The sequence below is a fragment of the Agelaius tricolor genome, unplaced genomic scaffold (assembly GCF_023055355.1).
Source record: "Agelaius tricolor isolate 1412-34295 unplaced genomic scaffold, bAgeTri1.0.p SCAF_1, whole genome shotgun sequence".
In the NCBI taxonomy this organism is placed as follows: Eukaryota; Metazoa; Chordata; class Aves; order Passeriformes; family Icteridae; genus Agelaius; species Agelaius tricolor.
The window spans coordinates 5995322-6010549 of record NW_027269261.1 but is presented as its reverse complement, the minus strand read 5'-3'; the positions used below and the strand labels follow the sequence as shown (position 1 = coordinate 6010549).

At 44.1% G+C, this 15228-nt stretch overlaps 1 protein-coding gene across 1 annotated transcript in view; it reads left to right on the top strand.

Annotated features, from left to right (window-relative positions):
• Nucleotides 1-2650: 2650 nt before the first annotated feature.
• Nucleotides 2651-15228, top strand: part of ABHD12 (abhydrolase domain containing 12, lysophospholipase) — a 38058-nt gene continuing 25480 nt past the window's right edge. Inside the window, exon 1 of the mRNA XM_071419945.1 lies at nucleotides 2651-2918. Coding sequence (XP_071276046.1) covers nucleotides 2761-2918 — 158 coding nt within the window. The 5' untranslated portion in view covers nucleotides 2651-2760. The remainder of the gene's footprint in view (nucleotides 2919-15228) is intronic.

Sequence of the window (15228 nt, the reverse complement as noted above, 5' to 3'; positions counted from 1 at the left end):
CTCACTCTGAGGCATTTTTTATGACAGCTGAGTCTGTTCCCCTTGCTTCAAAGCCTGTGGAGCAGCTTGCAATTCCCTCCTCACAGCACTACACTGCCACTCCCAAGCCCCATACACAGCCTTTGCTTTTGGAGTGACCACCGCTCGTGATGTTGTCACCAGACAAAGCTCCTGACAATGCTCAATTGCAGAACTCAGTCTTCCCAATGAGACCTAGAAAATGGAACAAAATCAAATGGACAAGAACTTTTGCTGCTCAAAGCATGCAAAAGTACAACCAGTCTTTATGAAAGCCTGGCTGGAAATTTTTGCAATTATGATCTTATCAAGAGAAAATTTCTGAAAATCTCAAATGTTAGAAGCTGGTAGAAGCAAGATAAAACACGTATCAGTTCATTACACATTGTTTTCTGCTAGTTATCTGTAACTGCCTGGTAGTACGGGCTGGTATTTTAAGAATTACTTCCTCCCTCTTGGTTCAGTACCTCCTGGGATTATTTCATTTATGTATTTCTCTGGAATCTGGGGTACAGGATCACTCGGCAACAATTCAGAAGAAATGCTTCTCACGCTAATTAGTTTGCACACCCACTCTTTCTCTTCTTCTGGATCTGTGTCTTTCTTGGTCTCGTGGTGGCCGCAGATGTAATTCCCTGACAGAATTACATTTTATCCAGTTGCAGTTGATTACAGGACAATTGCTAAGTTGGCTTTATTAATTTCTTTCTTGCTTCCTTTGGGAGTTCCACCAGGTGTCTTTGTGGCCCATAAATTGTGTCCACTATCAGCGAGTGTCCTTTTTCCAAATGTTTGTCAATGTCTCCCTAGATCTGAGATCACTGAAGCACCTCAAGACCTAAATTTTAACAAGGCAGTTAGTTTGTTTTTCTAACACATGGAAAACCAGCTTACTTGCTGACTAGGCTTAAAAGTATACAAAGATCAAACATCTAAGAACTTCCTCTCTTAAGAAAAATTTGACATATTCCACACTTTGCAGCATCCACACTTTGATAAATGCCAATCACTTGTTTTTAATATTTTAAAAGTTTAATAGTAATAAAATGGTTATAAAAATAGTAATACAATTAGAGTAATAATAATTTGGACAATTTGAATTAGGACAATATGAGACAATAGAAACAAAGAGTTACGGACGATCCGGGTACCTCTTTCTGGGCAAAATAAGCTCGAAAAAGGACACACGTTAACAGAGGATTAGCCCTTAAAAGCAGCAGCCTGTTGCATATTCATACACCTCATACAGGATGCATAAATTCCATTCAAACATAGGATTCTGTTTGTCAACTTCTTCCTCTTAATCCTAACAGCATCATCCTACCCAAGCCAGGCGGGAAGTTCGTTTCTCCTGATAATGGAGCAATAAATTCTCTTTCTCTGAAAGATTTAGGTGTCCATTCCTCACACTCCGGCTGCTGTCTCAGTGCAAGTCCTTTCTATAGAAAAAAAGTATCCTACATAGCATAGTTTCTATTTTAACATTTTGTTATAACCTAAGACTATATTTAACACACTACCTAAGAGAATTAATACAACATTACTTTCTAACACAACACATATAATGTTCATTTTAATATTTGCAAAAAGCCAATCATCAAATATGCATTTTTCACAACACAGAGCCAGGGAAGCTCTGTAACTTCCTTGCCTTGCCTATGTGGTGCCTCTTCAGGCATAAGTCAAATGAGGACCTACTTTCCAGTGTGGTATCATAACACTTCTGTGCCATCAAAGAGCTTTTTCCCTGTCCCTGTTCCCAATGCCAATTCCATCAGTAGCTTGGCTCTGACTCTCCTCACATCCCTGAACCAGCTGTGCCGTGTGAAAAATGGGTATTTTATGATTGGCTTTTTGCAAATATTAAAATGAATATTATATGTGTTATGTTAGAAAGTAATGTTGTATTAATTTTTTTAGGTAGTGTGTTAAATATACTTTTAGGTTATAACATAATGTTAAAATAGAAACCATGTATGTGAGATATTTTTTTAAGAAAGGAATGAGGTACTCGCACCAGATACCAGCCCCAGGACACCTAAATCTTTCAGAGAAAGAGAATTTATTGCTCCATTATCAGGAGAAACGAACTTCTTCCTGCCTCGCTCAGCCCTGAAGACGCCGTCAGGATTCAGAGGAAGAAGTTGACACTGACCAGACAGAATCCTATGTTTGAATGGAATTTATGCATCATGTATGAGGTGTAGGAATATGCAACAGGCTGTTGTTTTTAATGGTTAATCCTCTGTTAACGTGGGTCCTTTTCGGGCTTATGTTGCCCAGAAAAAGGTACCCGGACCGTCCGTAACTCTTTGTTTCTGTTGTCTCATATTGTCCTAATTCAAATTGTCCAAATTATGATTACTCTAATTGTATTACTATTTTTATAACCATTTTATTACTATTAAACTTTTAAAATTTTACAAACAAGTGACTGGCGTTTTTCACAAGGGGCTCTTTCACGGGCCCGCACAGCTCCCGCCCTCAGCAGCGCCGCCCCGGCCCACAGCGAAATGGCGGCCGGGCTCGTGCCCGCAGTAGAGATGGCGCCGCGGCCTCTCCGAGGCGGGGATTGGCGGGGGCGGTGGAGGGGCGTGGCAAGGGGCGCGGTCGGGGGCGGGGATTGGCGGGCGCGCCGAGGGGGCGGGGCCGGGCAGTGCCGGGCAGGGCGCGCGGCGAGTGAGCGCGGCCCCGCTCCGCTGCCGCCGTCTCCGCCGCCGCCGCTGCCGCCCCCGCCCCGGCATGAGGAAACGCAACGAGTCGGTCACGGTGGAGCATGAGCGCGCCGCCGCCGCTGCCGCCGTGCCCGGGCCCCTCGACAAGGGCTGCAGCCTGAGGCGAAGCCTGCGCCTGCCTTCCTCCGCCGCCGCCGCCGAGGGCATGAAGCGACCGCTGGGCAGGTGAGCGCCGCCGTCGCTCCGCCGGGCTTTGTTATCCCCGTGTCACCGTCTCGGGGGCACCGGGAGCCTGCCGGGGAGCGGGACGGCAGCGGGGCTGGCTTTGGCGAGCAGAGGGGAAGGGCCGAGGAGCCGGCGGGACGGACAGGTACGCGGGCCCGGGATGGTGCCCAGCTCAGCCCCGCTTCCCCGGTTTCGCTGGCTTTCCGTGGTTTCCCGGTGTGCCAGGAGGGCAGGTACCGGCCCCGCGGTGCCTTCCGTTCTCGGGGCAAAGGAGCGGTCGGAGAGCGGGGCGGTAACGGGACCGGCGGAGCCAGCCAAGGATGGGAGGGGTTTGGTGCTCGTACCTGGGCGCTGCCGCCTCCATCCCCCTTTGGAGCAGGCAGGCGTTCTCCCAAAATAAAAAATGGAAAAAATGGCTAGCATGGAATCATTCCGTCAGAGAGCGTATGTGGAGCAGCAGGGCCCTGCAGGTAGGATGTCCGCGTTTTTGGGAGAAGCCGGTGGCTGTCAAAGTGATCTCTTTGCCGTAAATGAATCAGATTTAGGGGTCACTGGGAGAAGCTGACATGCGTGACTGTTGGAAGGAGTTTAGCCGTGGCTTTTTGCCAGGTACGCGAACGTTTTAAACGTTTTGTGCGTATTTATAGTGGGGAAATGTTTGTGTGCCTTTCTAAAAAGACTGTAACAATAGAAGGTGCTTATCACCTGCACCCTTCATCGTGCAAGGTTTTTGGGGGGATGCAATACGCGATCAGGACTTGCCTCCCTGGCCCTCTGCAGCTGCGAGTCAAGATACAAGCTTTTAGTTTCCTCTAAACCAGTATGGTGGTGTTCTTTGTGTTTTGGAAGTGTGAAGAATGTGTAGAATAGCTATGTGGTTTGGGTAGCTGAAACCAAATTGCTGTGCTTCAGCAATACATCAGCCAATTTTTTTTTTTTAAAGGTGCTTATCAGTGCATTTCTAGTAAATGAGCTATTGTGGATGTTTCTCTGCTAAATTTTCTGAGATTTTTTTCTGTTCTCATAGACAAAATTAGCATTTGAAAAGAGCTGTGGATACTTGTCATGTTCAAAGACAGAGGCTTTAAAATGTGATTTCTCATATTGGGTAATAGCTATTTAATTTTGTGCCCTGGAGGTAAACCTTTGGGATGCTGTCACTGCTCTGTACATGTTATGACAAGCTTTTGGTAATTGAAAATGGCGCTGAGTTGATCTCTCAGTTTCCATGACTGTGCAGTGGATCAAACTGCGACAGTGCTCTGCTTTTAGAACATTTTGAAATTTGGCACATCTATTCTCTTTGCCCAAGTGGATGTCTTCTAGACCGGTGGCACTTGAGTGATGGCTTGCTGGCTCTTCAGCGTTGTGAATGGCACTCAAGCACCTTTTACTCAGATGGAAATGCTCTGTCGGTGGTGGTGAGCAAGCCCTAAGAGCTCCGAGTGCAGGCTGTTGGCTTGGTCTGGCAAGCAGGCAGGTGCTTTGTGGATCCCAGACACAGCACAGCTGTATTGGGAGGGCCAAGCTAAAAATAGGGAAAGCACATCCTGTCTGTGAGAAATACTCTTGCATTTATTTCTCCATTTACACGTTTGAAAACGGTCAGCAGTCAAGCTTTCCTCGGTTTTCTCCGTTTTCCACTTTTGAAGCCTGTTTCAGAAATTCCTGAAGTCCTACATGGATTCTGGCCCTTCCTCCCTGCTTCCCACCTCCCCCTGTCCTTTTTGGGTCAGGTCAACACAGCAGTGTTTCTCAAACTCGTGACATTGTAGGAGAATCTTGTTTGAAGCTGGCTTTTCCTTTTCCACGTTTTGAAATATCTGTGATGGTTTTTTTTTCTTTCATGATGTCCTGTGTTGTCTACCTTTCTTACTGACTTTCAGTGGACCTTCTCTGACTTCCTCACCTTGTGAGCCTTCAGACAGCGGTTTGCAGGCAAAGTGTCTCTGTCTGCCAGTACCTTCCATCAGTGTTTTTTTATGGGACAACAAATGCACTGGTGAATCTGAGCATGCAGGAAGGGGAGGTCCAGGCAGAAGAAGGTGTGAGGCCAAGAGATAAGGTTCTTGTCCAGAGCAATCACCCTGAGTCAGGTCAGACAGCCCTCTAGCTCCATATCCCACCCTTGGTGGACAGCAGGGAGTGTTTAAGGAAGAACACGGGGCAATGCATGCAGTGACCTCCCCAGGGCAGTTGTGTTCAGTTATGTGGCCAACAAGTTGCTGTTACACCATCTAGATCATCATATTTTAATATGCAAGGTCATGCTGTTATTGCAGCATGCCTTATACTGCTGGAAATAAAAGTAGTGCTTGATTGTTGTTTCCAATGGGTTACAGCAGCTTTACTCCCCAGCTTGCCAAAGCTGTAAGGTGAAAATTCAGCTGCAAGGTTTCTGAGGTGGTGGAGGTGGCATAATATCTGAAATTGGAGATTTGTACCAGACTGTTCTTAGCTTGCTCCTTGGTGAAAGAGTTAAAATCAACTCATGAATGCTGTGTTAAAGGGGAAGTTGGGCTCTCTGCATTTCGTGCTGCTGTTCTTTACCCTCTGCAGGCTTGGGGAAGCAGCACATATGTTTGGCTTCAATCTGTGGGTTTCCACCTCTTATTTGTAAACAATACAAGCCCCTGGCTGGGAAGGCAAACCAATCCCCAGTGGTGTGGAGTGGCTGTGTCGTTGTGCAGCCAAGGGCTGATCATGTGGCATATTCCATGGGTCAGGAGCAAGGGGAGAGGGAGCTGCAGAGGCAGCTGTGTCTGCAACTGCAGCAGTGACCAGGAGGCTGCTGTGTGCCCTTCTCCAGCACAGCTTTTCCTGCTCACATCCAGCTCCTCAGCAAAGGCTAAACAGCACCCTAGGTGATGTTTATGGGATACAGTGCTGGCTTTGTACCAGCAGCAGTTTGTTCTTACAGCAGTATTTTTGAATTTTTACCAGCACTGCGTTTGCCCCTCAGTTTTTGTTCAGTCATAGCATCACAATGTGCTCATTCATCCAGGAGCTGAAACTCATTCTAAAGAGGTGGCTGTGCATTTTGACTGGCAACTACTCTGTTACAGAAAGTGTGTGCATGGGCTTCAGAGTGTAATGGAGATGGATATCTGATAAATAAGATTTATGTGGCTTTGGCTAGTGCATAGTGCAATCAGTGTGGCTTTCCTTAAGTGGTTTACAACCAGAAATCAACAAATATAGGTATTTCCATTTTCTTCCATAGATAGCAATAATATCTACTATGATGTTTACCTAAGCACTTTACAAGTTGTGCCTTTAAAGTGCATAATTATTTTTTTAAAGGAGCTGTTTTGTCTGAAATTATTAAAAGCAATAATGCAGTAAATAAAGAAATAATAGGCAGTGCTTACTTTTCCTGGTATGTAAGTTTTGTGTGGATGGCCATTCCTCTAATATTTCTGTTGTGAGGCATTTTCCAGGTGCCAGTGTTGGAAGTGCTAGATGGATATTAGGGTAGCATTGTGTTTTGGGTACTGGCTGTGACTCATTTTTGTGGTTGGTGGCTGTTCTGAGGAAATGTGTTTGAGCAGCCATAGATGTGGAAAACCTTTATGTGGGAGTACAGAGAATAGAGAAAATCAAACGAGCTTAATACTGACATTAGATACCAGAGCAAATTCTCCTATCTCATTTCTGCTGAACCCTGATCCTGGTGATAAAAGGTCACATGCATGTTACCCTTCACTTCTGTGACCTCATGGTTATCTGATCCTCATTTAATCCCAATCAATAGTCAGACTATAGACTTGGGGTGTGAATTTTGCCATTCTCCAATTCTTTTACAAACACTCGGTTGCTACAAATGCTAGAACTTGTAGCTGTCTCTCTCCATGCTGTGGAGCAGTGAAGTGCTTCAAATCCCATGTGTGTGAGCTTTGTTCCTTGGTACTTCTGTGCTCTGCCTTGCTGCTGTCCCTTCAGCTGTCCCTGGTTCCTTTGCTCCTGGAGACCTCCTGCTGCTGGTATAAGTCCTGCAAGGGGAAGTTTTGGGACCCTTCCAGTGCCTGTCCAGCATGTGCACCCCACAAGTTTTTGGGCTGACTCTACAATTTGATGTAGTTTCAGTTCCCCTGTAGTCAGCCCTGTTCTTGTCTGTTGTGGTGCAGCTTTCTCTTGGGAGGCAGCAGGTTGCTTTTAGAGCATTTCCTGGGTGTTTTATGAACATGCTGAAGGGAAGAGGGTGCAGCAGGCTGCTCTTGTCTTCCCCTCTGATGCAGCTGAATTTCCCTGGAACAGTGAGCGTGCTCAAGTGTGACAAATGCGATGTGTGGTGACCCTTGGTGCCATCCTGCCCCAGCAGCTGAAGTGCTTCAAGCCTTCCCATGTCCCTTTGGATTTAACCAGTGGTATCTTCCCTCTGACAGAAAACTTGGCCATCTCCACTATCTGCCCCTCTGTCCTCTCAGTGCCCCATCCTTCTATCTCTAGACCTAGCCCCCTTTCTTCTGATGTTACTTTTTTAGAAGCATTTGCAGAGTCTTTTATGATTATTCCAGTCTGTTCCATTGTAGCACAGATGACAAATACTTGAATTGTTCTCCTGCAAGTTTTCATCAATATATTTAAGGGTTTTTTTTCCTCAAGTGAATTTTATGCTATTGTCTCTCTTAATTACTGTGTTCAGGTTAAACCAGTCACTTGTCAGGGCTTTCAAAAGAGGAAGGAGGCTGCCTGCATAGAGATATTTCATCAATCATGCTGCTTTTTCACCAATTCCACCTTCCTACTGGGTAACTGCCTCTATTTCAGTTTTTCTTGAGCAGAGTTCACAAAAGAGCTGTGAAATGGTTTCCAGTTGCTTGCCTGTTCTTTCTTTCATAGTAAATACAGGTTGAATCACAGTCCCTCCAATGGGTAAAATATGAAAAAACAGTTTCCTTTGTGTGAGGATTTTTTTTAGTGTGTGGGGCTCCTTTTTGGTTTTGGTTGTGTTGGGTTTTTTTTTGGTGTGGTTTTTTTTGTTTTTTTTTTGTTTTTTTTTTTTTTTTTTGTTGTTGCAGTTCTCTTGAAGAGCATGCACATTAATATTTTGCTCAGATATGTCAAAAACAGGATTGTCTAACTTTTTCCACCTGTATGTTTTCCTTTTTTTTTTTTTTCTTTAATTATTTATTTGAAGGGTATCACAGTAGCTCTGCCTCCTGTTTTTTCCTGTGCATTGTCAGCCATTTTGGCAGCTTATGGCTGGGGAATGCCTCTGAATTTCTCCCAGGTTACCAGTTTGGGGCATTAGGTATGCGTTCTCTGCAGCATCTTCCCAGTTTGCTCATCTTTTCCAGCCATTATAATTCTCTTTCCTTGTGCTCATCTTCTCCCCACTCTTTCTCAATGACACATTAGTCATTTGGCAAAAATAGCACTATTCCCTGCAATGTGGGGAATTATTTGTTTTATTATTGTGGATTGTTTTAAATCTTTTTTTTTTTTAATTTAAAGATTTTTGAAGCTATAATGTTGACATGTAGCAGTTCTGTGCCTCAGTGTGTTACTGTTACAGCCTATCTTTTTTCACCATTTTCATCACTGACTTTGGGGTTTTTTGGTGTTAAGCAGGTGTGGTTTATTCTCTTTAACATCCCTTGAGACTCATAGCATCCTCCTGCAGGTCTCTCTGCATGACCTAAAATTTCTTTCTTTGGATCCAGTGTACCCATGAGCCTCTCTGGATTTTCTGTAACAGAGCACAGCATTTTTTCTGCTGCATCTGCTCTGTTGCGTCTTTTACTCTCTGAGCAGTTTCCTCAGGTCCCCCTATTTCTCACAGAGACCTCTGCTCAAGCAGGTGTGTTCAGGCTGAAGAGAATTTGCCCTCTGGTTTGGTGCTGGTCTCCTTAAACTCTTGATTTCCTTGCAGTGCCATATTTCTGACATCATTCTTGCCCCTGGGTTCAGTTGCTCTGCTTTGATGGCTTATGTCTGAATTAATAATTACCATGGTATTGCTAATTGCTACTGCTTTACAGTACTTTCTACTTGGGAGCTGTATGAATTGCCTCTGCTTGTTTGAGCATACCTAAACTCCCCTTGGGTTTGGTAACTCCTGGCACCAACAGGGCTTCCCTGTCATCTCTGGAGGGAGGGTGCCTGTGCAGATCAGGGTCTGCTCAGCATTGTCACCTTCTCTTCTGTCCTTTCTGGCATGTGGTTGCTGAGCCAGAAATCAAGTTCTCTGCAGAGGCAGTCACAGGTCACTGCAGTGAATCTGTAGGTTTTCTCCAGGGTGCAACGTAGACGCGTTTCTTTTTGGTGAAAACAATGTTGGGGTGTTTTTATTAAAACTGATGATGGTGACATCATTTCCTCTCCAGAATCCCCTTTCTGCTCTATATTCAAGAGCCTGGTGTACCCCAGCAGGGCTTCTGCTGTATTTGAAGAGCGCTGCCAGCTGAGTGTGGGCTCCTTTGAAAGGAGCAGTGCCTGCTTAGGAGGCTGCAGCCAAGTTACTTTATCCTCCTAGGCCTGAAGGGCAGGGCAGATTATTTTGGTAATCATGTCAGGATGTGAAATTAGTGAATTCCACAGCAATTCCCCTATAAAACCTGGGGTTTTGTGAGCTCATTGGGTAGCTGTGCTGTGTCCTGTTGGATCTCCAGCAGCAGCTGGCTTCTGGCATGGGGAGGGAGTGAGTGACTGCAAGCAAGGGAAGTTTACTAAGGATGTAATGTGAGAGCACTATGTTAATGTAGCCGTGACTGAATCAGTACCACAAGAAGATTAAAAGAAAGTGCTTCAGCTGTATTAAAAGGGTAACAGGAGACCTAGGAGACTCTAAAGCCATTAGCCTGAGGTGGAGTCAGTGCAATTTAAATTGCAAGAGTTAATTTGAAATTCAGTGGAAGAAGATTTAACAGCTAAATATATATATACTAATGAAAGTAGATCTGTCCTGTGGAAGGACACTGTAAAATGCAACAGGTTTGTCAAGATTACAGGCTGGTTGATCCAAGTATCAGCAATAAAATTGTTTCTCCAAAGCACTTGACTTTGTACTGTAGTTTTATTGACATTGCTTACACTGCTAATGGAAAGCGTGATATCTCTATTGAAAATAGGCTCAATGGAGAGAGAAACAACTGGGAAATTGGAGTGGGATTGATCCTTGAGTTCAAAGGTGTGTAATTTTGTATATCAATCATCCCAAGGATGAGTTGGTTATCAGTCACTATTGATAAACGTGGGAGGAGGAGGAGGAGAGGATTGATAAGGGTTGATGGATGGGGAAGTCAGCAGTTCAGAGCAGATGGCCAAATAGTGAAAAGGTCACCAGGACACAAGTAAAGCTGGCAGGATGGTGGGGGAGAGAGGGCAGGGGTTGTAACAGGGATAGGAATGGTGACAGAGGGTGAGGCTGTCCTAGGTAAGTCACCTCTGTAAGCTGTCATGTGTCCCTGAATATCCCTTATCCAGACAGGGAGGCTGCCACCTAGGCTGTGGACTTTTGCCTTGCTGGCACACATCTCCTTCCTTCTCTCTCTCTCTCTCTCTAAGCAGCTGGTGAAACTAGTGCAACACTTGGCTTCAGAAATCTGCCTCTTTCTTATTGAAGGCAATTCAAACTTTCAAACGGAATTTCCTAATTTTAGACTCTATCACGTGCCTTGATCGTTCACTGAGCTAACAGGAATCATGACTATTTACTTTCCAAATCAAAGTGTTTATTTAACTCAGATTTATATCAAGATTGTAACTCTTACTGAGAAATGGAGCAATAGAAAAGATTGTGTTTTAGAAGTTAATCTTCTAGTCTAACAAACACTTGAAAACATTCGAGATAAGTCCCACGGCTGCCCTTGTTCAAAACTATCTGTCCAATTTGTACCCACTTAAAATGGTTGTTAATTCCTCTTGAAAAAGAGATTAGTGTTGAGTAATAAGGGCCATAAGGTCATGTGAAGTCTCATCTCCCTTTTTACTAAAAGTGTGCAGAATAAAGGATTTCATGTGGCATAGCTGAAGAAATGAATAAAATGAAGAATATGTGAATAACTGAAGAAACCCTTTTTCTTCTTTGGTACTCTTCAGTGGCATTGTGCAAGCTCAGAGCAGAGTACAGAAAATGCATTTACCCTCTCCAGAGCCTGGTTTCTCTTCCCCTGGCAGTAAAGCTTCCCCTGGGGTGACTATTCTGAGACAGAGGAGCCTACACTAATGAGGATGATGTAAACTGGAAACTTGGAGTCAGGGCTCCCAGGCTGCAGCATCCTTGCTTGTGGAGCAAAGTGTGTTCAAGGTGCTTTAAGAACTGAATAGATGTTAAAACTTCTTACAATGCTCAGGAAGGGAAGCCTGGCACTCTTTTCTCCCTTAAAGCAGTCTGATTTCACTTTTTGTCAAGTTTTGATTAGTTTCAGAGCAGCTTCAGGAAGCAGGAATAAAGCTGACAATACAAGTTTTATACTGCTGAATGTGAAAACTGTGAATTGCACACAGTCATTGGAAATAGCCCATTCTCTTGTTCTTGCAAGTCCAGCAGAAATGCAGTGACTGACCTTTGCTTTCAGTTTCCGATAGCCTTGTGCTGGCTCTTATAAAACATTATTTTCCCCTTTCATTACCAGAGTAGGGGACCACATTTCATTTTAAACTTTGGCAGGCTGATGTACAAGTGTTGCTTAGCACAGCTGGTCAGAGCATGGTGCTAATGACACCAAGGTTGTGGGTTCAGTCCCTCTGTGGGCCATTTGCTCAGGAGTTGGACTTGATGATCCTTGTGGGTCCCTTGCAACTGGGAATATTCTGTGCATCTGTTTCGTTTCCCTGCAGTTAAGTAAAAACTCCAACACCTGGTTTTCACCTTGGAGTTTGTGCTTTCTGGGTTGGCTCTTGAAGATTTTGTAGTGTTAGCAATGGATTTGGTTTTAATTGTCCTTAATTTTTTAAGCCTTTGTCATTTTGGAGTTCTTTCCTCCACGAGATGATAGCTAGAGCTGGAATCCCTGAATAGAGCATAGATGAACACAGATTTATCTGCCTGCCTATATGCAAAATGACCCCCTGTTCAAAGCATGTCAGGGCCAACAGCAGTTCTATATCTGCTCATACATCTGTTCTTTAACTCTGGCTGTTGTTTCATGGCCATGCACTGTTTGTTAAGCCTCCCTTTTTAAACGGGTCACAATTACAGAGGACACTGTGACTGCCAGCTGAATGTAACTGTGCTGGGCTGACAGTCAGCATATGTAATGTTTTGGCATTGTTTAATGTTCTTGTTTGCTTGTATGCTTCCAACGGGGAACAGTTGGTCTATTGTAATCAAAATGTATTGCTAACGATGTGTTCTGAATCTAAAAGGTGGCAGAATCACTGCTAACACAAAAACATTCTTTTTCTTCAGGCTTCTCAGAAGGAATGGCTTCTGATCTCTGCCAGCAAAAGTAGAGCTTTTTTTCAGCTGGAAAGTATAAGATGACCATTTTCATGTGTTTGGAAGGAAAAATGTCTACAATACACAAATGAATCTTTTGCTCAGGTGATTTAGATGAGAGCCAGAGCCACAGAGCCTGCTGCTAGTGGCAATTCTCAGGCTGTGTGGCTGCCTCACATGAACTGCTGTGTGAAAAAGTGATTTCATGCTTACAAAGTTGTGCTGCTTGGAAATACAGATCTGTTCCCTCACATGCATCCACAAGAGCAAAGAGTGAACCTGGATTCTTGTTCTTGCTGCAAGGTCAACGCACTCATGAAGGTCTGTGGGGTTTACAGCACGTTAACAAGGGGTAAATGGTGGTGGGGGAATTGGCTTGGCTGTACTCTGTGCTGCCTCAATTATTATATGCATTCAGCAGGCAAATGGCTTTAAATGCAGGTTGGGAGCTGTGGTGGAGCATTATGTGTCTGAACTAGTTGTGCTCTTGAACCTCTGCTTGTGCACCTTGATACTCCTCCCCATGAGAGCTGAGTGTGGTTGGGAGAAATGAGAATTTCCAGACTTGGCTGGTCTCAAGCTTCTGTTTTGCACTTCCAGTTCTGTTTCTGTCTTTTGGTGTTTATGTTCTGGTTTTTTCTCTTTCATTAGCAGACAGCTAATGTGTTCCCCAGCTCACAGAGTAGTGGGAAGGCTGTGCCTTTAATATAAACCAGCTGTCAGCTGTGAAATGAGTAAAAAACTTAAGAATTCGGTAAACACCGTGGAAGGAGTGTACTTGTTGTATCTCAATGCCAAGCTCGACTAAAATCTAATGTGGATGACTTCAGATTTGATTAGTGTCAGCAGCATTGCTGGTGAGCTCTGGAGAAAGTATGTCCTTAGAATTTAAACAAGGGCTCATACCAGAAAGGTTTGGGCACAGACTAAGTGGCTGTTGCAGAAAATGCATTCAGGAAAAGTCAACAACCTTAAAACCAGAATCCCCAAGCCTGCTCTTCTGTCCCAAAAGTCAGTTGTTCTGTTGCTGAGGGTTTAATTATTCGTTGTTTGCTACATACTTAAAATGACAGAAGCATCTGCCCCTTCCTTTTTAAAATGTTGCTTTCAGGTTAATCTTGTCACATGCAGTTCACACTAATGGTAATACCAGTGTACCCAAGCATTGAGAAATAACATAGTTGCTGCTTGGGCCATGCTGTCAGCATACATTTAAAATAAATTGGTGCTGTATTGCCAAATGTTCAGCCCATTCTTGTCTCCTGCTCTGTGAAACATGTACATTTCATGCAACTGGAATGTAAAGTAATCAAGACTGCTGTTCCAATCTCCTGTACTTCAAAGGATGTGCCAATGCATAGTGATTTAATCAGACAAGCTGTGTTATTACTGCATTTAGGGTAGTCAGCTTAGACAGTGGTTGTGGAGAGGAGAGCCCAAGCCATGACCTTGGGAAGGGATGGGGTGCTGATGGGGGAAAAATTAGATGTTCCATGTCCCTGTCCTGTTAAATGCTTGTGAGAGCCTTTCCCTCCCTTGCTTAATTGATTCTGCTTTTTGCAAGTGTGTTCCATGGACAAAGACCTGTACATTACCTGCAAGCTCCTCTGTTATTTCTGCTCATTAATGCTGTACTCTTGCCTTTCCCTCCCTTCACAGGCTTGTTTTTGTTTTTCTTTTTTCCTGCAGCGCTCTGAGTCCTGGCATAACCTTTGCTGGCATTTCAGTGCTATCGACCTGCTCAGCAGTGCTTTCCTCTCACCCTGAGTGCTGATGCCACATTGCCCCCACTTGATGCATCAGGATCTTGATTCTTTCAGGTCCTACCCTGAGCATTCCTTCTTCTCTAAGCTGAAATGTGGTTGTGAGGGTCTCAATAGCTGGAGCTTGATGGCCCCTCCTGAAAAAATTAATTGAGATGCTCTCCTTTACTTTGCAATTATATCTCTTGGAGGAACAGAGCTAAATCCTTGACTGGCTAGATGGCTTCCTTCTTGCTGTTTAGTGTTTTAAGTTAATGCTTAACCACTTGATATTAATCAGAAGGAGGCACAGAAGCAGTGTGTGATAATCTGGGTTGTAAGAGGGGGATGAAGTAGTGAAGTGAGGGAATTTGGGAGCTTAAAGTTTCAAACCTCAACTGCATTCAGGTGGGTGGGACAACCCTGAAGCTCTTAGCCCAGCCAAAAGATGGTTTGTAGGCTTTGTGGGAATAGAGAGTTTGCAATAAAGGAGGGAAAGGAATGTGTCCAAGGCAGCAGTTGTACAATCTCTGTAAGCTGATGCCATGACCAAAACAAAAAGTCCTGGAGGCTCCTTCTTTGGAACCTTCTTAGGTGTTTCTACCACAGGTACTAAACCATCTCCACAAACTTAGGTATTTGAAAGGCTGATTTTATGTGCGTTTGCATTTATCTGTTACAATGCAGATGCAGGGTTGGGTCTTTTCTACAATGAACTTCTTTTTGTGGCCCCACTAACCAGTGCCAGCTTCAGGCTGCATAGGGCTGGGAGTGAATGGAAGATGGGATAAACTGCATAGTTTACTCATGGAGAGCTTGTCAAATGAACTGAGGTAACTTCTCTGACTGCAGGTGATGTGGGGGGATTTTTAAAGGTGATAGAAGTTCCAGAGGGCCTAACTGAAAGCAGCATCAGTAGTCATGTGATTGATGTTAGATGGGGTGTTTCTAATGGAAAATAAGGGGTGAGGTGCTAAAAGTGCTGGTTAGCATACAGACAAAGCATTGTGGTTCTGTTTGCTGACATGCAGCACTTCTCTGGAGCTGTGTTGTCTGAAGCTTTCATGGTCTGTCTGTGATACTGCTAGAAACAGAGAAATAAGTTAGTGCTTATAACTTTCTGTTGTGCTTTAGATGTACAACATCCTAATCAGCAAAAAAAAAAAAAAAGAAAAAAAAAAGA